At 39.6% G+C, this 24534-nt stretch overlaps 1 protein-coding gene across 1 annotated transcript in view; it reads right to left on the reverse strand.

Annotated features, from left to right (window-relative positions):
* EGF (epidermal growth factor) overlaps positions 1-4684 on the reverse strand; it is a 96662-nt gene extending 91978 nt beyond the window's left edge. The window contains exon 1 of the mRNA XM_032784614.2: positions 4092-4684. Within this exon, the coding sequence (XP_032640505.1) occupies positions 4092-4218 (127 nt within the window). The 5' untranslated portion in view covers positions 4219-4684. The remainder of the gene's footprint in view (positions 1-4091) is intronic.
* Between the last annotated feature and the right edge of the window lie 19850 nt (positions 4685-24534).

Below are 24534 nucleotides of genomic sequence, written 5' to 3' on the forward strand. Positions count from 1 at the left end.
TGCCACTCTGAAACCTGTACTCATTAGACTTTTTCAATCTTGGACCCAAATCTCAAGAGCATGGCTATGTCTGGGCCAGAACTGGCAAACAGGCTATTTCCAATTTGGGGATGGATCAGGAATATAAACTGTAACGGCAAGTTAGTATCTGGGGATTCAGATACACAGCCCTTCCAGGTATTCTGAATCAAACATCCAATGTCGATGCATCTCTACTAGAGCTATGCAAGTAATCAATTTTTTGGATCACTGGCTGAACTGAAAATTTTTAAAAACTCATTTCAGGGCAACATGAAGTGAATTTTTTTCAAATGTTTTGACCAGCCAAAAAAGTTTTTTAAAAAATTGCTTTGTGTCAAACAAAAAACATTTTATTGAGCCCAAAATGCAGGTTTATTTTTGAGGGTTTATTTTTTAAAATAAAATTGAACCACCATTCTAAAACAAAAAGTTATTCCGAATAGAAATGCTTCATTTCAAAAACACTGAAACGAATTGTGTCAATTTTTTTTAAAAAAAGGGTTTTTTGTTTTTTCGACCAAAACAATTTGGCAAATTCAGCAAAAATTCACTAAATGTTTCAGTCAACCTGAATCTTCAAAAAAAATTTTGTCTGAAAAATTTCACCCAGCTCTAATCATTACTTCCCTTATTTCTCTGTTACTGAATGCATTGTTAATTTTATTATTATTATTAGCTTGCCTTTTTCCAAGGTAAATCTCATTGTTATTTTTGCCCCTTTTTTTGAAAAAGCTCAGAACTTTCTGAAAATCAGGCCTTTTTAAAAGTATTTCAAGCTAGACACCTAAATTCTGAGGCACCCAAAATCTCTGGCCACTTCTGAAAATCTTGACGTAAGACTGGACACTACAATAATGCCTGCTACTCCTCACCAAACAAAATACTGATGGGAAAAGCTCAGATAGCTTCATTCTATCAGACCAACTGACCTGTCCCTAGTAAAACACCTTCCAAAGTTCCTTTAGACAAGAAATGTTACCCTTGAAGTCAATGTGAGTTGAGAGCACTTGGCACCTTCCAGCAGAAGGCCCCAGGAGAGATGTGATATTAGTTTCCAATATTTCCTGGTTACTTCTTGTTCATACCTCATTTTCAACGATGCTCCAAATTTTAATCCATAAAGATGATATTTATTCATATAAAGCCTGATCCAATGCCCACTGAAGTCAGTGGGAGTCTTTCAGTTGACATCAATGATAAGATCCCTGTAGAAAATATCTTCTGTTGAGTATTTTCAATATTCCTATCATGCATTATGAAGGTGAAATGTTTAAGTAGCGTGGCTGGTAGAAACTTACTAAACATAAGCAAACAACTGCAGTAGCACATGTACTGCAGCTCTTTCAAAACTATGAGTGATGCAGATAAATGATCATCTACTGTGCTGGGAATTAAAGCTCCTCTAGAAACGGGACATGGGGTATGCATTCTGATTGTGGTACAAAAGGAGCACCACGCTTGTATGGCTGAAACTGCTTTTCCTGTACAGGTGAAAGTTTACATGTATTCAGAGAGGAGTTACCAACCGGTAACTAAGGCCCCAGTCCTGCAGTCTGACTAGGTGCTTCCGTACCCACAAGAGTTCAGGGCCTAAAACCATTAATTTTTTGTAAATGGTGACATAACTTTATAACATACAGAATACAGTATTTAACATACTCCTCCTCCCCTAAAGTTCAAAAGATTTGGTCCAGGGACCGAATAAGCCCTTGTTTTGGTCTATCTGTTTTTTTATTCCTTGTTCCCAATAATCTATGGAGTTCTGGGCTCTGTGGTCCCTCCTTCATTTGAGGAGGCAGGGCCATTCACTGATTTGGTGTATTCAAATAAACTGCCTTACAAAGCTATTTTAAAATATTTAGGGCCAGCCTTACACTAAGTAGCACCTTGATCTTGGAACATCCCTTGAAATCAACGGAATAATTCAAGGAGTAAAGTACTACAGTGTGAGTAAGGATATCACAGGTTAGCCCTGAATCTGTAGTAATAATATTGAACAACAAATCTAGAAAAGCCTGTGTTCTTTCTGATAAAGAGAGAGCTGTTGCAAAAAGCACTAATTATAGAGTTGTTGCCTTCTCATTTTGGTGAAGGCCTTTATGGCTGACATGATGCTGATACATTAACAGGAAAACAGACACTGTCAGAAGTACTGATTAATAACCAATATATTTGTTATGACCTACAGATGACAAATATGTTTGTCGAGCCCTATCCAGCATTGTCATTGTTCACTGTTTGCCAGTACAAGTCATGAGACCCACTCTCCACATTTGTCCTCTCAGTTGCCTTCAAGCATCCGCCCTCAGCTTCCCGGCACATGTTTGCACAGCACCTTTTCTTTGCTAATTGGATTTGTGTAATTATTGCAGAGACTCAAACATTAACAGTTCTACAGTCACACAACTGAAATCTTATGTCACAAGAAAATAAAGAGAGGGATTTAAAAGATCAAAAGCCATTCCACATAAGTGTTGTTCTTCACTGCTATGCACTGTGCCAAATTCTGCCCTCAATAACACCCACACAACCCCAATAGGCTATAACTGAGGGCAGATTCCAGCCCATTTCATTTCAATTCCTATATACTCTGAACAGCAACATGTTACTTGACATCATACAACATCCATGATCACATAATCTACTCATAGTCTTAGCTACTGCACAAAATACATACTTCTACCAGGTTACCCAGAAAGACTTTATAGCTACAGACTGTATGACTATTTCCTCAGTGCCTTGCTGAGCTACTCGCCAGTTGCTCTGGTGGTTGAGGTGTTTAAAAAAGAAATCTCTCCCAGTACAGTATGAAAAATAGAATGGAGTCTGTAGAAAAAAAGAGGAGATAGCAAAGCATTTCTCACTTTTCTGGAGATTAATAAATATAAAGTAAACGTGCAGCTGAGTCAGCTGCAAGAAAAAGAAGAAAGAATGCACCTTTATAGACTTTTAAACTTCAGTGGCCAACATTTGCTCTAAATTATACCCAGGAAACATCCTTCAGTTCAATAGGGTTATTCTTGTGTAAGTGAGGACATAATAGGGACCAAACAATGTGTTTAGGCGTCATACTGAACTCCCAAAGGAGTGATGAAATGCACCTCAGTCTGTGAAAAGCCTTCAGGTAAGTTTATTATTTGTATACCTTGTAGCTGTATGCCTTGCTCCTTTTCTCTTAACAGTAAGACATTTAGCATGCATGCTTTTGTGTTCTGTTTACAAGTTGCCATTTCTTGGCAGAACATACCAAGAGGCACCTGTTATTAAATCACTGGAATCTTGTCAAGAACTGAGTCAGAGCTTCTGATGCACTAGAAAACCAAGGAAAGGGGTTAGCTTCTAATATTTGGGTTACCTCTTTGAAACCTCCCTCCCTTTTCCTCCCTCCCTTGCCATATAGCCCAATACAGCACTGGCTCTGCCCTTCCACAATCTTAAAGTTCTGTTCTCAACTTCAGGTTGTCAGGAGAAAGGGCTCCCAGTTCAAATATCTTAATTTCACTATGAGTGAAACTAATATTACTATGACATCCATTTTCATCAGTGCCTTTTAGCATAACATGATACCAAATAGATCCTTGACTCCTGTAGCACGAGATGTAAGCTAGATATCTTTTAAAAAAAGTTCTCTATATATGTGTATATATATACACACACACAATAATACATACATAGAGAAAGAGAGAGAGATGTGAGTGTATGTATACACACACACACACACACACACACTACAGAGACACACATAAAAACAGAACGGGGTAACCAGGGACGGTTCAAATCTCTTTACTAATAATATTAATCTCTCTCTTACAGATTACTTTCAGATAGCTAAATTGGCATTGGCTAGTTTTGGTATAAAAATAAAGGAATAGCAGTCCTGTTAGTTGTGGGAAACAAAAATATATAAAAGCTTTATATATTTAAAAATTTATAAAAGATTTATCGAGCCAATCATAGTAACGCATACACATTACGTAAAAACCAAAAGCACATGAAACTCAGGAAAAAGGATAAAAAAATGCAGATTCCCTTAACATTTGAATGGTCTAAAGTAGAAGTCACTTACTTACCTATACAAGTGGAGTTTTCATTCCCCAATCGGTATCCCCTGGGACAGTTCCAGTGCTGTAAAGCTGAGAGACTAACAAAATCAATTTTGAAAAATACTGGCAAAAAAGCAGTAAGTATGAGAAACATAATCTTATGCTTTTTGAACTGTCAATAGAGAGCAACTTGCTTGTACTCAGTCATATCCAGGACAAGATGAACATGTGTATTCCCAGAGTGTTTCTACAACAGCCAGCTTTATGCAATGGGACATCTTTTCACAATCCACCACAGATTTTTATCCCTGTCTTGCTTTTCTTGTCACTTCAGTCCCTACTACAACCTTTGAGGAAATTCCAGCAAGATTTCTTCCACACACACAATGTTTTCTCTCGCTCTCGTTTCTTTTTTTTTTTTTTTAAGTCAAGTATGAAATGCCTGACAACCTTGCCACAAATTTAACACAGCTTAAAAGCAAAGCTCACGAGGATCACTGCAAATTTCCTTGCAACAAGCAAAGCTGTGGAATAAATCTTAAAAACAGAAAAGCTGTGAAACTGCCCACCACAGACCTTAAATGAGTTTGGGGGTCGCTATCTATAGGTATTATCTCTCCTACAACATAGTTTCTCTTTATATACAAACTTGGAATGACTCCCCATTCCTTTTTAAAGCTGTGCTTGCCCCACCTCTTCTCTTTTTAGTGCCACTTGAGTGAAGCCTGTGTTTGCAAATAGTAATGTTGTCAGTTCTATACTACAGGGAAGCCAGCCAAAGTGCAGATATCTCACTATGCATAATAAATACTCAGTATTTAAAAAAAGCAGTGTCTGGTGACTGTAGGTACCTGCTTAACAGTGGCTGTACTTTAGCTTCTCAGCAGCAGTATCCAGACTCACACTATGCTATGTACAGTCATGATTATGAATAACTCATATTAATAACATCATGTGTTTCATCACCAGAAACAAACTTTGTCCTAAACACATATTTGACACACAGAAAAAAATATAGTCTTCCAGTTTCCCTGATGTCTATTTTTGCCTGGAAAGGCAGATTATATTAGGGTCAAATTCAGAACGGGCAACCACTTACATCAGTCTGAATTTGGCCAATTGTTCTTTCACAGTCACAGGCAGATAGCTATTGTCAGATATTGAGACAATATGTGGTCTGATTCTGCCCTGTTTTGCACCTGCTGTCGTCATTGATATCTGTGCACAGAGGCTACTGTTTTGACACAGTGGCCTTCTACACCCATTTTTCACAGGAGTAAATGACTACAAGATGCTAGGTAATGATGAATCAGACTCACTTTCTTCCTGCTGCTCCAAAAATCCCTGACATATAAGCGTTATGGAACCAATTCAGCAAAGAACTTAAACACATCCCTAAGTGATTTGCTGAATATGGATGGATTTAAATGTGCTAAAATTTAAATAGTTGCTTAAGTGCTTTGCTGAACTGGGGCCTGTTACACTAACTATTGTGCGGTGTTCAGTTTTTATATTATTCTTACTGCATTATTTTGGAATAAATACTCTGATGATGCAGCAGCTGGGAACACTGGCAGCACCAGAACCCAGCACAGCTGTACGCTAGTCCATCCCTGGGAATTTTTTTTTTAATATTTGCTTGAATTGACGAAACTTGTGGACTTGTACTGACTGAAAATAAGAACCATGAAACATTGATTTGAAGCTGTGTAACTCTCTGCCAAAGCAACTGTGTGAAACTGTTTCTTGATGTTGATACCCATGCATAGTAATGTTCTGCTTGCTTAATCCACTGCCTTCCTTGCAAGAACAGAGGAAAGCCACTAATTAAATCTGTACTGATGAATGCAAACCTTGTTTTCCTGTAAGATATTCATAACTGGATTCACAACTGTGTGTACTATAAACCAAAAGAAATGTCAATTATAAAGGGCCAGAAACTGCAGCCCTGACTCCTGCTGAATAGCACTCACCCTTGCAAAAAGCCCTATTGAATTCAACAGGATTACTGGTGTGAATGAGAGGTATTCACTAAAGGATGGGGTTTGCAGAATCTGCTGTAAATTGTGATGTTCAGCCATTAGTATTTTTCCACTAACAAAATGACTTTGGGTCATGGCTTTACCTCCCCTCTTCCCCCATATTCTCTTCTAAGTTCAAGTTGAGGGGGGGGGGGGGGGGGGGGGGGGGGGGGCGGGAGGGAATAGTGCCTGAGCAGCACTAAAGGAATGTATCAATTCTCTGTGAGTAATCACTAGGCAGTGTTTGCCAAGCTGTGAGATAGGCCTCCCCTGAAGAGCGCTTACCTCCTCCAGGTCAGACTCACACAATCCCACAAAGAAGGAGGGGAAAAAATGAATAATCTCTCCTTCTTCCTTAGAACCAGGGCCAATTTTATTCCTGAGACACTCTTTCTCTCAATCTCCCCTTTACTACACATGGCTTTATTCAACCTCTCCTCCATCTTTTACCCTGATTATTTACTCTGTCTTCCCTCTACCCAAACACATGCTCAGAAGGGAGGCCCATGGATTTTTGTTTTCCCATCCATCTCAGATCCCAGATAGTGGGTGGGAGAAAGGAGAAAGTTTGAACAGCCAACACCAGAACAACCTTTACCTTAGGCAGAGCCCCTTTCAGTGCAGTCAGGCAACAGCAGACCCCCAGTCACCCATTAATTTCAGGACTGTTTTATAAACCTAGAGGATCCCAAAAAACTGGAAAGAAGCTCTCTCAGTGGTGGCATTTTCCATCTCCAAAAGCTAGATCTGCCTCAGACTTGACAAAACCAGAAGTGAATACCTAATAGTAGTTACTGAAATCTGAATAAAAGAGATCATGCCTTGTTTCCTTAGTCCAAAGTAGGAATTTCCAAGAAAGAGAGGAAATTGAACATGTTGTCTTGTCTCACAAGATTCAAATGAACTTTCCAAATGCACCATGGGCTGTTTGCTACAGCATCCCATTTTTAAAATGTCTGTCATAATACAGGAAGTGCACTGGACTGGGTCTCAGGAGACCTGGATTATATTCTTGTCTCTAAAAGCAGCAGAGAATCCTGTGCTGTGGCACCTTATAGACTAACAGACGTTTTGTATATTCTTGCCTCTGCCACTGGCCAGCTGAGTAACTTTAGGCAATTCAGTCTGGACCTGATTTTGAAAGCTATTTAGACATCACTGTACTCAGCATTGCAGTGCCTGATTTAGGTGCCTAAATCTCATTTTCAAAAGGGATTTAGACACATAGGAGCCTAAATCCCGTCAGCTAGCAATGGGATTTTGGCTCCTTTGGTGCTTAAACACCTTTTTAAATTATATTTAGGCTCCTAAATCAGTTAGGCATTGCAAGGCTGAGTGCAGCAATGTCTAAATACCTTTAGAAATCTGGACCTTAGCCTCACCATGCCTCAGTTTCCCTATCAGTAAAATAGAGATAGGAATACTGATCACCTTTGTGATATACAGATGAAAAGCACTATATAAGAGAGAGGTGGTAATATTATTTAGTGCTTAGGAGAGAAATGCTGCAACAAGGGAGCAGAGATGTTGTAATCAGGACCATTACTTCCATATGGGCAAGGGCTCGAAACATGTAGTGGCTGTTTATAGTGTAACTGTCACTGGGGAAGTGAGGAACAGTCCTGGACAAAAAAGCCCAGTGGCTCCTCCCCAGTGGCCCTGAGTCGTAGAAGCTCCAGGTACAGAATACCTATTGAAGTTGAATTCTCTCAGTCAGGGTCGTGCCAGGGAATCAACTCCACAACAGTAGCAGTGGGATTCAAGTGCACCTCACTATAACGAGGCTCTCTGCTAACCTCCAGGAAAAATGGGTGATGTATTTGTTAACATGCTGTTTCCTACCCACCAAGAGCTTATCTGGATATCTGGAATTACTGCCACAGTGGAAAATACTTCCAATGACTGTGCTGAAGACACTACTGAGTAGTGCTCACTTCAATCTCACACTTATCGGTCATATGATCAACAAGCTGAAAGTGTATGTCAGATAGCTTTAACATGGGGCAGATGCAAGGAATATAAATCTGCATGCTATTCCATACACCACCGGCAAAGTAGGAGGGGCACAGAGTGAGACACATATTTTCATGTTCTCTGGGCATGCAACTGAAAAATCAGGGCTTTTTGAAATCTAATGACATGGATCTTTCTGTGGCCTTAGGCAGAACTCTGCCTAAATTTCCTCTTCAGTAAATGGGGGATAATACTGTCATAATACTGAGATGTCATGAAGATTAATTAATTGATATTTGTAAAGGACTTTAATAATGAAAAGCATTAGGAATACTAAGTATTATTATGCTTCCTGTCCTCACTATTTATTTTGCAATAATTCATGTGCCAAACACTTCACTTGATTTGGTTTTCACGGGTTGAATTCTATATTTTTCTGTTATAATTTTAAAAATTTCCTATTACTAATAGGATCTTCTGTTAAGATTTTTTTTAAGGCAAAAAAGCCATGAAAAAGTTCTTACACTAACAGCAATTACAGCATTAGCTGTAACTTGCATCATCAACTTTAGGCAATTTCACTTTTTTAATTTTGACTTGTAGGCTCTCACATGGTGCCTGACAACTATCATCATGCATAGTTACTTCTCCAGATAGAAGATATTCAAAGGAATTCACAAGTAATTCAAAGAGGTGTCATTTTCTGAAAGTTATACTTTTTGTAAAATGCAATATAATAGCTAGACAGTTTAATAGAACACCATATTAACATGCTAGAGAAACAATTTAGTGATCTGCTTATTTATGATATAGGTAGAGCCCACTGTGTTATTTTGTCTGGTGACGCTTTAGGTCTCTCTGTTAGATGACTACTCTATAACAGCTAAGCATCGGATTTTGGAATACCACCACTCCCTGGAGCCCAATGGCTCAAACTGAAGCAGATCTTCATTATTCAGAGTTGCTATAGATACATTAAAGTTCAGTACCATCTACCATGTGAGGATATTTAGGATGAGACCTAAAACCTGAGTATAGGACTGCTTGCATGGCTGACAGCACTCTTCCTCGTCTCACTGTCCTTGGTCAAAAATGTATCCTCCCCCATAGTAGTAAAATGATTCCTAATCTATGTATCTGAACACAGACATGCTGCGAGATCCTTCGGGATGAAATCTGGCACTGATCTTCAGAGCAGCTGAGCACTCAACACTTCCACTGAAGTCAATGGGAGCTGCAGTGACTAGAATTTTGGACGATCAGGACACATTATCTGGTGCATTATCTGGCGCATGATAGGCAAATTATCAGATGCATTGCTACTCTGTGTGGGCACCTTTTTTCCCCATGAGTTCTGGCTGGGGCGATGGATAAATAACATAACTACATAATTATTTAAAGCCAATTTCAGTCTGTGGATTGCAAACCTCTGCAGATGATTCACTTTCTCTCTCTCCTCATCTGTAGGCTTGTTTCTCTCTAGTAAATAAATGTCTGAATCTATTCTAAGCTTTTCTTTACAAACATTTCCTGAGAAATCTGACATGGTATCGCTTGATTAGTTTCATGAATTAGCTCCCTTTACTCTAACAAGTTTGAGTGCCCCCATAACTCCAACTAGCTTGATTCTCAGCTAACTTACACCAGCTTGACAGAGGTAAATGTGTGTGTTTGTGTGTAATTGGTCTGAGAGGAGAATCAAAACACATATGAGGACACACACATAGATACACACATTTACAAAAGGATCCTGCAGGGTTCCTAATTTATGTCTAGTTAAATCAGATAGTGTCCATAATACTATGAACAGACGTAGACGCAAACATCATTGTAGGCCAGTTTTTATAAAATAAAAACAAAATAAAAAATAAACAGCGCCTCTTTCCACTGTCGTGGCTGCGACTGGCTGAGAACTCCTTGGGGGGAGATGGCAAGACATTCTTAGTGAAGGGTGCCAACTCTGGCACACACTGCCTCCTACAGTTAAGCAGAGCCTTTGTTGTTGACTTTCTGAGCACAGTGAAAGTTCTATTCATTTAATTTAGCATTTCCCTTATTTGGGCATTCAGCTGGGGCAGAAGGGATTGGTTTGGGGGGTGGCAGAGAGCAGGATTGATAAAATGTGTTGCTAATTGCTGGCAATATTTATCTATTTTTAATTGTGTATTGAGTAAACAGTGAGGTGACCTTGGGATGCAGAAAATTTCTCATGAATAAATATTTGAGTTGCAGAACCTCCTGAAGAATTCACCTAAGGCAGAGTCTTGCACAGAAAAGTGAGCAAAGCTAGCTGCAATGCAATTTATTCATCTGAAGTAACATTAAGGGCATTGCATAGATCTAAGATGAAAAATGTATGGTTATTTGGATCCTTCCCTAGTCATCATCAGAGTCTTCTATATGGATCTGCTATACCATATTAGGAAGGAATTACAGTTGGTCAGGGAAGGGGCATCTCATCGGCAAGGGGCCCAGCCATACACAAAGCAGTTTAACCTGACACAACTTCAGAAGCGGCCTCACAGCTGCCAAGAGACAATGCCAAAGAGCCTATCATGGACCTCAAATGCCACTGTGAGAACGATATCCCGGAACTTGGCATCCAAGACACACCCTGTTTGAGGCCACAGCTGTCAATTCTCCTCTTGGGGAAAGACAAGAAAAAGAGAGCAGGGTGGGAAGAAGTGCCAGCACCAAGTACTGCAGCCTAACTTATACCTGATTCTTAAAAGGCACTGATGATTTATCAAATAAACTCGCTGCTTATTTTAAATCTGCAGAGAAGCATCTTATTGGGCTGTATCCAGCCAGTGAGAGTTAGAGCAGCTGTTAACTTACACAAGAGTCTAACCCCACATCTGGCAGCCCTGGGAGGGCAAAGGTGGCATCAGGTACTGCTCAGCCATTATATACGGAAATGAAAGGCAAAAAATAAAAAGTCTACAACACGTAATTCTCAGCCTGCTGCATCTGTATGTACGCTGAGCATCAAGTGTTCTATTTCCCTCTCTGGCACAGACTTCCTGTGTGATTTCGGGTAGGTTACACAGTCTCTCTCCACCTCAGTTTCCTTACTTGTGCAAGGGGTGATAATGATACTTCCCCTCCCTCAAAAGACTGCTTGAGGCTTAGCTCATTAACATTTGCACTGATGGAAGATGCAATTCCAAAGTGCAAAGCACTTGTTATAATGTATTACTACGAATGGTATACCACATAGAGAAACAAATATGAGGGGAAACAAAAAGAAAACATCCATTTAGGATTATACTGTATTTGCATTTGGGAAAAGTACTGATGAATTATACGAGTATGATATCGTATTATCATAACATTTCTGTAAGCCACTGAGAACTACTAAAGATTATGTAATGTCCCTTAACAGTAAGTATCTTGAATATAAATATCTACCTTATGGTAAAATATATTAATGTTTTATTTGAGATATGTAAATATTTTTACTGCATACTGAAATCATTACACTGTATATGGGAAGCTAAGAGTAAAATGGGTTAACTATGTAAAGTTCCTATATACACCAAGATAAGGCAACACGCAAAGGAGCCCTCTGTGATTTTACTAAATCTAGCAGCCCACATCTCTACAAAAGTACCAAAGTAGCCAAAAATAATCTGATAACATTTCTCAGTGATCACTGGCTTGTACGCTATGTAGAAAACTACCTCATTCTCTCGTGTCATTTCATTAGATACCTCTATTAAAAATTACTGTGTTTTATTTACTGTAATAGCCCCAAAGTACAGTAGCTACTGTTTTCAAGAGTGTTCCAAATACTGTAGTATCACTGTTACAAACAAGAGTGTTTGGGGCTGTTCTGTAGTATATGATAGTATTTACAGTCATGCTCAATGGGGTACAATTTCAAAATGGAGTTACAGACCCAAATCCTTCTCCGCTAGGAAAGTGGGAAAGGGTTAGGTGTACCTCTCGGGCAATGCTTTGAAAATTAACCCTCTGTGTCCACTTTTCCAAAATGAAACAAGACTCTAGTAAGGGGAGAGGGGCGAGGGAATTCTATTCTGAGAGTTTGCATGTGTTTCCAAATGCTACTGAAACCTCTCCATTTGCGTGTATGGAGTTTGCCTGCCTTATTTGGAGCTTGGCTCCCAGGCAATGCAGAACATGTTGTTAAAAAAAAAAGATTAAATACCTAAAATACCTGGATCAAATAGGAAAATTCTAATAATATCTCAATATCCATAGAGAGACATCTCAGGACCTACCTTAAGCATGTTGGCATGAAAGTCACAAACCAATTCCTGTGTGAATTCTCAGTGTTCACAATCTCGTGATGCTACAAACATGTGGACCTTGGGCGTGGGCTCTCATCATGTTGCTGGAGCACATACTCTTCTTCATGTTCTAGGATTAAGGATCTGGAGTGACAGCTCTTCCCCTCTAGCTATACAGCATATAGGAACTGATCATGCTCAAGTCAACGGCAAAACTCCCATGGATTTCAATAAACAGAAAACTAAGTCTATCTACCGCAAAGGGACAGATTCTCAGCTAGTGTAAATCAGTATGGTTCCACTGAAGTAAATGTTTTTTCAATGGTATTGTGAATCTGTCAAGATGACAGTGGGTCTTTTGAGAACAGGATATTTTAGTCTTATGTTCTGCACATTGTTGGTTTTTATTATTTATTATTAATTTCATAATTTAAAATGCATTTGCCCTAAATCTAAAAGCCTTCTTCCATCTTAGAGTCAAAACTCCTACTGATGTCAAAAGATGCTTTGCTTGAGTAAGGATTGAATAAAACCAGATTAAGACTTTAGGATTTGGTCTTTACTGTATATTATTTTATACCTGAGTCCATTCTAGGCTGTCAGAGATTGGGACATAATATGTAGCCATTTCTGCATGTTTCTTTCATTTGTATGGGAGGGTTCAGTGACCACAGCATCAAGCGATTGAGGTCAAAATGTCTAGTCCCTGCTACCAATAAAATCACGTGTTATTTAACATGCAGATTACTCTTCAGAAACATGAGCTGGCAAAAATATTTTAAATTGACAAGTGCTATTTTGGATCAAGTGCAGTCTCATGGTTACCAGCACCTCAACCATAAAATGAAGGAGAGGGAAAATTCCATTAAACAAGGACGAATTCAAAACCAGAAAGCAATCAAAGTGTTGTGGGGCGAGCTGTTTGCATAGAAATGCTGAGTGGTTAGTAGGCTTTGAGCGTGCAGTTACATCCAGTAATAACAGCTGCTGTTCATATTTTTCTTCATCAGACTGGGATCAGGACTGGATCCCCTGGTTTAGGCTCTGGGGTACATTCAGATGGTTAAAGAAGGTAGAGTTCCTAGACTTGGCACATCAGCCTCACATTCTTAATGTAGAGCTACACATAATGAAGATTTCTCTCTGAAGGTGGCAGAATTGTTCTGAACTTTCAACCCATAAACAAATGAGCTGGGCTACTCTTAATGGCGGAGTTGCCCTATGGTTCAATCAAGATAATGTGGAGTCCTTTTGTTTTAGAGGTCTCTTGGCAAACTGAACTGCTCAGCCTGTTCCCATATAGGTGGTGAGGACTGCAAATAATATACCTGAAATCATATTGCATCCCAAAAGTGTGGAATTCAGACCCTGCAAATTGCAGCCCAGAGTCAGGGACTATTTCTTCCAGAATGTCAAAATGAGAACTTTTTCATGCCCAGTTGAATTGTGAGTATACTAAGAAGCAGAATTTCCACAAATCTAGACAAAGTCAATGCCAGAAAAGCATGCCTCCTCCTTCCCACAAGGCCAGTGCTATCCTTTTCCAAGGTCTATCTGGAAAAACGGTGGTTATGAGAGGTTTTTTGAGCAAGGTCTCTGGTCATTTGGCAAGACTTACAGAATTCCACTTTGTATTTTAGGTCCTGCTCTATGCTGAGTTGTTATACGGAAGTTCAGGCTCACTCGCAGCTTTTTGTAAGGTCCTGGTGCGTCTAATAATGTTATTCTGCAAGGAATGTAGGACTACAATGAAATTTCCATAGGTAATTAGAATTTCTGCATAAAAATCACAGGCTGGATATGAACCCATTAAGTAACTGGGCTAACTATCTCCTAAAATCATGGATAGTTTGCAGCTGTGTATCAGCATTAGTGGATATTTTAATCAGTTCTAACTCACATGCTGAGGCTAGCAGGAGATACAGAAGCACAGGTAGATGCCACTGAATTGTCCCAAGCCTCCGGAGAATATGGGTGATTAACAGGGCTCCTCAACAAGGTGTCAGCCACCTCTAAGTACCTCCCTGGTGCATATTCAGAAAAAGGCTTGAAATTCATAAAATGCATGAGCAGTCTTAGACATCTAAGGAGATGTCTTTATTGTTTATTAATAGAACATGTAAGTTGTGATCTGTCACGATCTTGAAGCTATCAAAACCTTGCAAACATTTTGTGAATCTCTTTCACGCTCACAGCCTTGTCAGTCATTCTCTCTAGCTGTGTGTATTTGATCTAGGCGTCAGAAAGTTATCTGGAAAAACATGCTACAGGATTTTAAACATCTCACTGAAACTGGAGTAGAACGCCAACAACCCTAACTGCTGGCATCTGTTGAAACGGCTGTAGAATTGGAATCATCATCAAATGACTGTTCCAGGGACGTGGTCCCTGGAATTTAGATCCACCAAATTTGTGTGTGCTTTCTCCCAAATCCACACACAGTCTCCTTGAAATAGTTAATATGGAGATTGGGCTTTTATAGAATGTGCTCCAAAAATTTACCAGAGGAAGAATACATTTCATCATTTCAGATATATTTTTAGATCACTGTATTTCAACTATAGTTATAACTTCCTCTGGATCTGGCTCCCAGCCCTCTTTATCAATTACATGCTCTTTGAACTATGATGGGGTTTCTTGCAGCATACATTTTTCTATATTTATTTGTGTCAAACAGCTTCTATCACCTTCAAGATATGGTATAGTCCTTTTTTCTATGACACTGACAGACCCCATAGGAGTACATCACTCTGTCTGTGCTTTAAGTACACTATTTTTTCCTCTCCTATCCAGTCCCTCCTGTACTGTGGAAAGAAGGCAGATTGTAACCCTCCAGACTGCATTCAACACAAAACGAAAGGCCCTTTTTATGGTCCAATCCACATTAGTTGTCCTTTAAGCAGGTGGTTTTCACCAAACATGTTTCCAACTTTTCCTTTGTGTTTTATGAGGCCCACCTCAATAATTGTAGTAACTTGCAGTGGACACATTAATAACCATACACATTAATAACCAAACACATACTTCCTTGCCTTTGTAGATACTATGGACTTTGAATTAACCCAAATATCTTATCTGTGCTTGGGGTTTATTGAGAACTACCCAGAGCTGCTCCAATTTATGACTGAAGAACACCTCCTAAAAAGTCTCTTTACAAACCAGTGTTACACCTCAACACCCTGAATTCAATTTTAAATTTAGCATACAAATCCTGTTCGAGAATGGTGTGTTTGGATGCTGATGCCAGGAAACAAGCATCATTCATCTTTGCTTGAGCTATCATCCTCATCCCTCTGACATGGTCCCAATGTCCTTCTCTCTTACCTTTCTTACCTCTGCTGGTTGGGTACACCTCATTTGGCTGTGTTCTTCATTATACCTCCCACTTCACAGGTACTCAGTTCTCCTAAGCAGTATTTTTTATTGTACTTCTCTTTTCCCTATGGGAATTTTTTCTTTGCTGCTTCTTGTACCACACTTCCACGACTCCCTTGTTATTAACTTGCACTTTTCTTAGATCAGACTATCAACTGCATGACCTGTTTCAGAGTGAACTCAGACATAATTAATTTTCCTGAAATTCCCTTGTTTAAAATTCCAACTATTAGACAATCCTTATGCTTGTTCATATTGTGCCTTTATTAAGGCTTCCATGAAGTCTCTGGGACTCTGCATGCTCACGAAAGAACATCCGTTTGAGTATTGCATTATTTAAAGCATCAAAATGCTGATCAAACTCTTTAAGAATGATTTCATGGTTATTCTCCTTTCTCAATGAAGGCAAATGATTTTTAAATATCTCCAGGGTCCAGCTTAATTCCTTGCTGCATGAACTAATGACTTGATCTGTACTTCATTGCTGTGTTAAGATTTGTTGGGTTCAAAATTCCACCTCATCAAACTGAAAGGCCTGTGAAAGGTTGAAGTTTTGGATCATCTTTTATTAACCCTGGTTCAAATTCAGTCAACTTCTGACACTGTGTCATGTAACAGTGGAAAAGAATCACAGAACAAGTCACTTTCTTCTATCACATGTCATTTCAGCTATCAAAGAGTTAAGAACAAGCAAATGCTGTGGTTCTGTTATTTTAAAAAATGTATATAATGCAAACATAGATGCAAAGTACGTGCAACAGGACTTTTGAGCAACCTGCTCCCATTAAATCCTTCCCAGGTTTTACAATCAGGCTAAGGTTTGCCAGGGCAGAACTTTGGAAGTGGTTTAGCTCAGTGGTTTAAGTATTGGCCTGCTAAACCCAGGGTTGAGAGTTCAATCTTTGCAGGGGCCACTTAGGGATCTGGGGCAAAATCAGTACTTGGTCCTGCTAGTGAAGGCAGGGGGCTGGACTCTATGACTCTTCAGGGTCCCTTCCAGTTCTATAAGAGAGGTATAATCTCTATATATTAAGTGTATTCAGTACTGTGCAGATATTTATGCAATGCTGATACAACCAATGAAGCCAATAATATAAAGTTGTCTCAGTCAGGGCCAATGCAACCATTTAGGCGACCTCTAGGCGGTTGCCTAGAGTGCTGGGATTTGGAGGGCGCCATTTTCTTCGGCAGCGACCGCGGCAGCCAGATCTTCGGCCGTCCCAGTCGCCGCCGGCATTTAAGTGGAGGTAGCTGGGGCAGGGGAGCACGGGGATGGCCGCTGCACCAATTGGGGGAGAAGACAGCATGCAGGGGAACTCCCCGCCCCAGCTCACCCCTGCCCCACCTCCTCCCCGAGCATGCTGTCGCCGCTTCACTTCTCCCCCCTCCCAGGCTTGCTGCACCTAAGATGATTGAAGAAGTGAAACAGCCATGGCATGCGGAGCAGGGGTGAACTAGGGTAGGGGGGTGCCTCAGGGCGGAGGGTGGGGAGCTGCCACAAGGGGGGTCACCTCAGGGCGGAGGGGGACAGCTGCCGCACGGGGGAGGCGCAAGGTGCAAGTTTCACCCAGGGCACGAAACATCCTTGCACCAGCTCTGGTCTCAGTGCTTAGATTTACAGAGCCCACAGCAAACTGAGCATAACACAGCCCCTTATGCTCCTGGCGGTGGCAGGTACAAAATGTCACACAGCCAGGCCATCTTGAACTAGGGAGTAGGAAGAATCCATTGTTAAGTAATCGTCAAAGAGAATGATGAGAAAGTTCTCTCACGACCAATAAAAGTAAGCTTTGGAAGAATATCCTTAGATGCTGCTGCCTCTAGTTACAATCAGAGAGACCAGGAGCATAGTGCAAGATAACTTTAACAAAGACAGAGACTCCTACCAAAAGTCAGATCAGTTACTGAATTCTGCTGTATTCTGAACTTAAAAGGCCAGATGCATTATAACAGTACACTCAAATTTTCCTTCCCTGTGGCTCAAACTCCCACTTAATCTTAAATGCAAAGGACTGGGCTGTGGAAGACTTAAAAAATACAATTGCTAAGAGCTATTTTTGGAGGCATGACTATTTGGCCCAATGCTAGCTGCTTGAAAATTCAAGACACATGACTCAGAGGTCAATCTGATCAGTCCATGGCATCAGCTGTGTTAAAAAATTTAGACTTCAGCATCATTAGTTAAGCAGCTTCACATGAAAATAAATACTTATGGGTATTGGATTTAACTTTCTCATCAACAAAGACATAATTGTTTCAAAGACTGGAAAAACTTGTTACAAGGCTAACCCCACGGGTGGTTTTATTTCTTGTTTCAAAAAAAAATTGAACTATGAGAAATATATGAGAGAGAGGAGCAAGTACATGACTTGAGGATTAGTTTTTACTTTCATTTTTCAGAGTATTGGAGAAAGAAGCAACTGTTTGAGAACTATAATATCATCCCACAAGTGTACTACTTATTGAAAGAAAATATTAACAACTTAATTACAAAATTTTTGTTTAATGCACTTAACTGCCTAATGGCATTAAAAATGGACTTGTGCTAAATGAATATATCGCCATACTGGATCAGAACCAAAGTGCATCTAATCCAGTATCCTGTCTCCAACAGCTTCAGAGGAAACTGCAAGAACACTGCATTAGGCAGATGTGGAATAATTTGCCATCCATGTCCCCTTGTTTTTGTTACAAGACGGGGAGAATACAAGTTCCCAATCAATTTTCTCTAGACCATGTGTTATTTTATATAGTTTTATCATGACCCTTTTATATTTGTCACCCTTCTACATTCCCAATCTTTTCCATCTCTTTTCATGCAAGAGATTTTCTAGGGCCTTTATTATTCCTGCTACCTTTCTCTGAGCCCCTCCCAGGTCTGCAACATGATGTTACCCTGTGTTTTGTAGGGAAGTTGGTGCTCTATTTCAATCACCATCCAAGGTTCAGATTCTAGTCATTTGCACAATAGTCTCTGTTCATAAACTTCCAACACTGAACTTCAGGGTTTGTAATACTGCCTGACCTAGAATTATATCAAAGATAAATATATAACTGAAAATGGCAATCACATTGGATGCAGTAGTTGGAGTAATTCCTGATTCTTTTCTAGAAACAAAGATGGGAGGTCACTTCATAGTCAAACTCATTCAAAAAAACTCCATCCCTTTTCTGAATACTACGTGGGTCTTGGGATAGACATCCTTTGGCTCAAGTCTCTTTAGTGTGATGATAACTGTAAAGGTTCCTGTCCTGATCATTGATCTATGCTTTACAGACATTATAAACAGAATTCACATGATTGTCATTCATTGCTTAGGAATGCAATTCCAGATGGACTTCTGCCATTGTTCGGAAAGTTCTTCATCCGCCATTTTTTTATATCATCCCACTTTGCTTATATCATTCACCCAAGCTGAACTTTTCCCTTTGTTTTGTTCTGTAGTGGGACAATGTTTTAAAATGTATAAAACTGATTTTATATTTTATGTAAAGTGTAGATGTTGACAAAAATTCAGTCCTAGGGTTACATTAAGTTCAGTTTTCCTGTACTGTGATGAAACTATTTGAAGAGGAGAATATTTGTGTCTACAGAAATGGAATGATAGTCCTGATCTGGTGTTATGAATTGTGTTGATTATATGCTGTTGCAGGTTTATGTACATGCATGTACAACCTGAAAGTTTGTATTTTCAATTCTATTAACAAATATGTATAATATTTTGTCATCAGTAAATTGTTGTAAGTGTTAGTTTTATGGTATATCCGAAATGGACACCTTGAAGAGGAAATGGGATTTTATAGTCCATTAATTTTCTGTTTTGATTTTTGCATATATTTTGTAAATTTTATGATGCAGCATTCAAGATGAGTGGAGTTACAGTGACTCACAGGATTATATGGCAGTGGGGAATGGCTGGAATTCTTAACTGCTCATTTCAAGACTTTTTAACATTAACAGGGTTTTTTGTTTTTGAAATTGTAGATTGTTTTAAGAAAAGAATTTATGGTGTTAGCTGAACTAATAGAATCACACCTGTACCTTAAATCGGGGCTGAGGAGAAGAGTTAGTAAATTCCAGGAAAAGGCAGAGTACAAAAAAGAGATATGCAATGCTCCATCAAATCTTATCCAGCCCACCAAAGCAAGGCTAACCCTCCTCTTAATGATGAGTAACACTTTCAAAAGCATTTATGACTTTCAATGGGACTGATTCTCCTATGTGCCCAAGTCACTTTTGAAAAAATAGAACTTAGGTTTCTAAGTTAGTTATGTGCTTTAGAAAATTTTACCCCGTATCTAGAACATTTAAAGATATAAAGTTTAGATAGTATCAGAGGGGTAGCCGTGTTAGTCTGGATCTGTAAAAGCAGCAAAGAGTCCTGTGGCACCTTATAGACTAACAGAAGTTTTGGAGCATGAGCATCCAACGAAGTGGGTATTCACCCATGAAACTCATGCTCCAAAACTTCTGTTAGTCTATAAGGTGCCACAGGACTCTTTGCTGCTTTTAAAGTTTAGATAAATCTTTCTCAGTCCTCTCTACTACTCCCCATGGCGCCCTGCACTCCCTCCAGGCCTTACACATCCCTTCCCATGCCCCCTAAGTCTCCTGCAAGCCCATTCCATGTCCTCCTGTCTCCTGCTTCCACCTCCATGTCCTCCATCCCTTTTTCACACTTTCCCTTCTATTCCTCCCAAGACCTTGTACTGCCTTCCAACTTCCATATATTTCTCTATCTCCCTACCCAGCCTCCCACTATCCTCTGCACTCTCTCCGTGCCCTTTATCCCATGCTCCCATTTCAAGACCACCCACATGTCTAGCTTATGTACACAGCTCCAATCACTGCAGCATATAGGAAATATCCCAGTACCCACCTCATCCCTCCTTCCACACCCTGCCAGTCTGTTGTCCTACTAGATCCCCTGCCACATGCACCCTAGACTCCTAGGAAAAATCCATGTCCCATATGGTCCCCTGCCATCTCATCATACCCCTTTCCCTATAAGTCTCAGTCTCCTACCTCCTTGCATTCTTTTTGGTCTCCTATCCCCATCCAGGCCTTCCACCTCTGGATCAACACACTTCTCTTCACTGTGTAATCTCAAGAAATAAGCTAAATCTAAAAGAAAATATCAGAGATCAGGCAAGCATTTATGTAAACAAACAGCATTTTATTTTCATCTCTTAAAACATTTTTTTAAATGAATATACTATTTGAACGACTTTTTGGAAAAAATAATGAATTTAAATGCCTTTTTATGATCTGTATTCGTTATCCTCTTAAACATAGCCCAGTTTCTTCAACTTTTGCTAGCCATATACATTTTCACCATATATTTGTAAGAAGTTTCCTTTTTACTGAAAAAATGACTCCGATATATTTTTCATTTAAAAGAGGAAGAAAAAATAATATAGTAGTTAGCTATGATAGTTTAAGGAATACAAAGTTTCTCTGAGAAAAATGGCTGAGATTTTTAAAATTGGATCCCTACAGTTAGGCTCCTAAATCTATATTTAGACACTTAATTATGTGGCCTGTCTGTCGAAAGTGTTGAGACACCATGAAAGCCATTGGGAGCTGCTGGGTGCTCATTACTTTTGCAAATCAGGCCTCTTAGGATCGACGGGTAGTGTTCAAAGCATCGGGGATCGATTTATCACGTCTCGTCTGGATGCAATAAATCAATCCACTAATAGACGCCCATACTCCACCTCAGCAGGAGAAGTAAGTGCAGTCGATGGGGGCGCCACAGTAGTCAACTCGCCGCTGTGAGGACGGCCAGGTAAGTTGAACTAAAATACTTTAACTTCAGCTATGCAAATAACGTAGCTGAAGTTGCTTATCTTAGTTTGAGAACCCCCCACCCACTGTGGACCAGCCCTTACTTGAGAACGCAACTATAACCACCTTTGTCTTTGAAAATCTCTTTTCAATTAAAGTAATAAAAAAAAAACAGGTCTAGCCTCCAATGGGAGAAAGAGAGAACCAACAAAGCTTAAAAAAAATAGAAAATACATTAAAAGGAACATTTAGGTATATAAGGGCCAGGAGAAAACAATATGGCCAGTGAAGGGCTGCCCTTGTAGCCTCCTCCCCACCTTGTAGCCCTAGGAAACACAAGTCAACGTGAATCTTGACATCATTTTTACCACTGCATCTATCCATTGGCAAAATCCCTTCTTCCCAAAAACTAGTTTACATTATGAATTTCCATTGTTTATGTTAATGATTTGTTCAATAGTTTTCAATCCCCTTGCTCTGTAAATAAAAGACCAACATGTTTTGTGATTTTTGTGTGAATTTCTGTTTAGTTCTGGAGTTAAAAATGATTGAAAGAGGCATTTTGAGGTGGTTGGAAGAAGAATCTATAGAACTCATGGTCTTTCTAGCATTGTATCCAGATGATTTTCCCATCTCAAGAATGCCAATCTCCCAGCCGCGCCCTTTGATGACACTGATGGTGTTCCTAATATAATGAATACAAAAATCTAACTAGAATTTACTGTTCACTAAGCCATAAAGAGCCAAGTATAAGGCTCAGGACAGACAGATCGGCAGGCAATGGAAGAAATCTCTAAAATCAGATGTCTGGTGCACCAGAATTGTCGTGTCATACTGCACCCCTTCTGAATCATCATGATCATTTACTGTAACATAGCAGGGCAGATTTTGCCACCCTTATTCATATTGATTAGTAGCATTATCTACAATTAGTTCCATTGAAATAAGTGCGACATCTCCCAGATTAGGATATTATTCAGCTAGAGTAAGGGCAGCTGAATCTGTCCCATAATGATTCTCTCATGATTCTCAGCTGCTGGCAGTAGGAGACTGAAGCTATGAAAAAAGTTACCTGGGGCTGATTTAGAGAATTGTGTTACTCATATTATATCTCTTCTAGCAATGGACTTGCAGCATTTGGTTTTATGGTAACTATGAGTGAAGATGCGCAAATGTGCGTGTTGCGCTGGCAGAGTTGTGTTGTTATGTGTGGGTTGTGTTGCGCTGGGAAATATGTATGGGTGTGTGTGTTTGGGGTTATTGTGTGTGCTAGTTGTATTTTTGCATGGGTGCTTGTATTGATTAGTGTGTGGATTGCATTGTGCTGGGAAAGTTGTATGGACTTGTGAAAGTTCCCAATGAAATTCACTGTTGATAAGTGCAAAGAAATGCACAATGGAAAAAATATTCCCAACTAAACATACATACATGATGGGTTCTAAATTAGCTGTTACCACTCAAGAAAGATCTTGGAGTCATTGTGGATAGTTCTCTGAAAACTTCAGCTCAATGCTCAGCAGTGGTCAAAAAGGCTAAAAGGATGTTAGGGACTACTAGGAAAGGGGTAGAAAATAAGACTGAAAATATAATGCCATTATATAAATCCAAAGTATGCCCACACCTTGATACTATGTCCAGTTCTGGTTGCCCCATCTCAAAAAGGATATAGTGAAACTGGAAAAGGTTCAGAGGATGGCAACAAAGATGATCAAGGGTATGGAATGGCTTCCATAAGAGGAGACTAAAATATTAGGGCTGTTCAGCTTAGAAAAGAGACAAGAAGGATATGATAGAACAGTGGCTCTGAACCTTTTCAGACTATTGTACCCCTTTCAGGAATCTGATTTGTCTTGCGTACCCCCAAGTTTCACCTCACTTAAAAACTATTTGCTTACAAAATAAGATATAAAAATACAAAAGTGTCACAGCCCACTATTACTGAGAAATTGCTGACTTTCTCATTTTTATCCTATAATTATAAAATAAATCATTTGGAATATAAATATTGTACTTAAATTTCAGTGTATAGAGAAGCATAAATAAGTGATTGTCTATATGAAATTTTAGTTTGTACTGACCTTTACTAGTGCTTTTTATGTAGCCTGTTGTAAAACTAGGCAAATATCCAGATGAGTTGAAGTACTTCCTGGAAGACCTCTGCCTACCACCAGGGATACGTGTACCCCTGCTTGAGAACCACTGTGATAGAGGGCTACAAAATCATGAATGGTGTGGAAAAAGTGAAGAGAAATGTTATTTACCCTTTCCCACAGCATGAAAACCAAGGGTCACCAGATTAAATTAATAGGCAGCAGGTTTAATATGAACAAGAGGAAATACCTTTTCACACAACACACAATTAACATGGGGAACTCTTCCACGGGATGTTGTGATGGCCAAAAGAATGACTAGGTTCACAGAAGAACAGGATAACTTAAGGGAGAATAGGTCTATCAATGACTATTAGCCAAGATCGTCTGGGACCCAACCTCATGCTAGGGGTGACCCTAAACTTCTGACTGACAGAAGCTAGGAGGGAAGGACACGGATGGATCTCTCCAAAACTGCCCTGTTCTGTACACTCCCCTTGAAGCTCTGTCAGCTCTGGCCACTGTCAGAAACAGGATACAGGGCTAAATGCACCATTGATCTGACCAGTAAAGCAGTTCTTATCCATTTAATAAACTGCAGAGCTATTATGCAAATAAATGTATCATGCACCTTTGACTAGCTTACCTGCTTTCTGCCTACTACTCCATGTTTCTCTAGCACTCCTTTTATCATCCTAACCCACTGAGCAGTTTCAAATAGATTTCTTGGGATGAAGAGTTTACACTAAGTCAATTTATGACAAAAATATTTCTTCCTCCTTACCCAAGTTTTCCCCACAAATGACACCTGCCCAAGATGAGAAAGATTTAAACCCAGCCTAATGGCACCTAAAAGTGTTATGCCTTGAAAATCCATTATGCTATGTTATTGCAGAGGCAGAAGCAGAAGCTTTATCTTGTTTATCCAAAAGACGTGGTCTCTATTCCCAGCTCTGCCACTGGTCTAGTGGGTGACCTTCGGAGAGTCAC

This window comes from Chelonoidis abingdonii, chromosome 5 (genome assembly GCF_003597395.2).
Source record: "Chelonoidis abingdonii isolate Lonesome George chromosome 5, CheloAbing_2.0, whole genome shotgun sequence".
Taxonomy (NCBI): domain Eukaryota; kingdom Metazoa; phylum Chordata; order Testudines; family Testudinidae; genus Chelonoidis; species Chelonoidis abingdonii.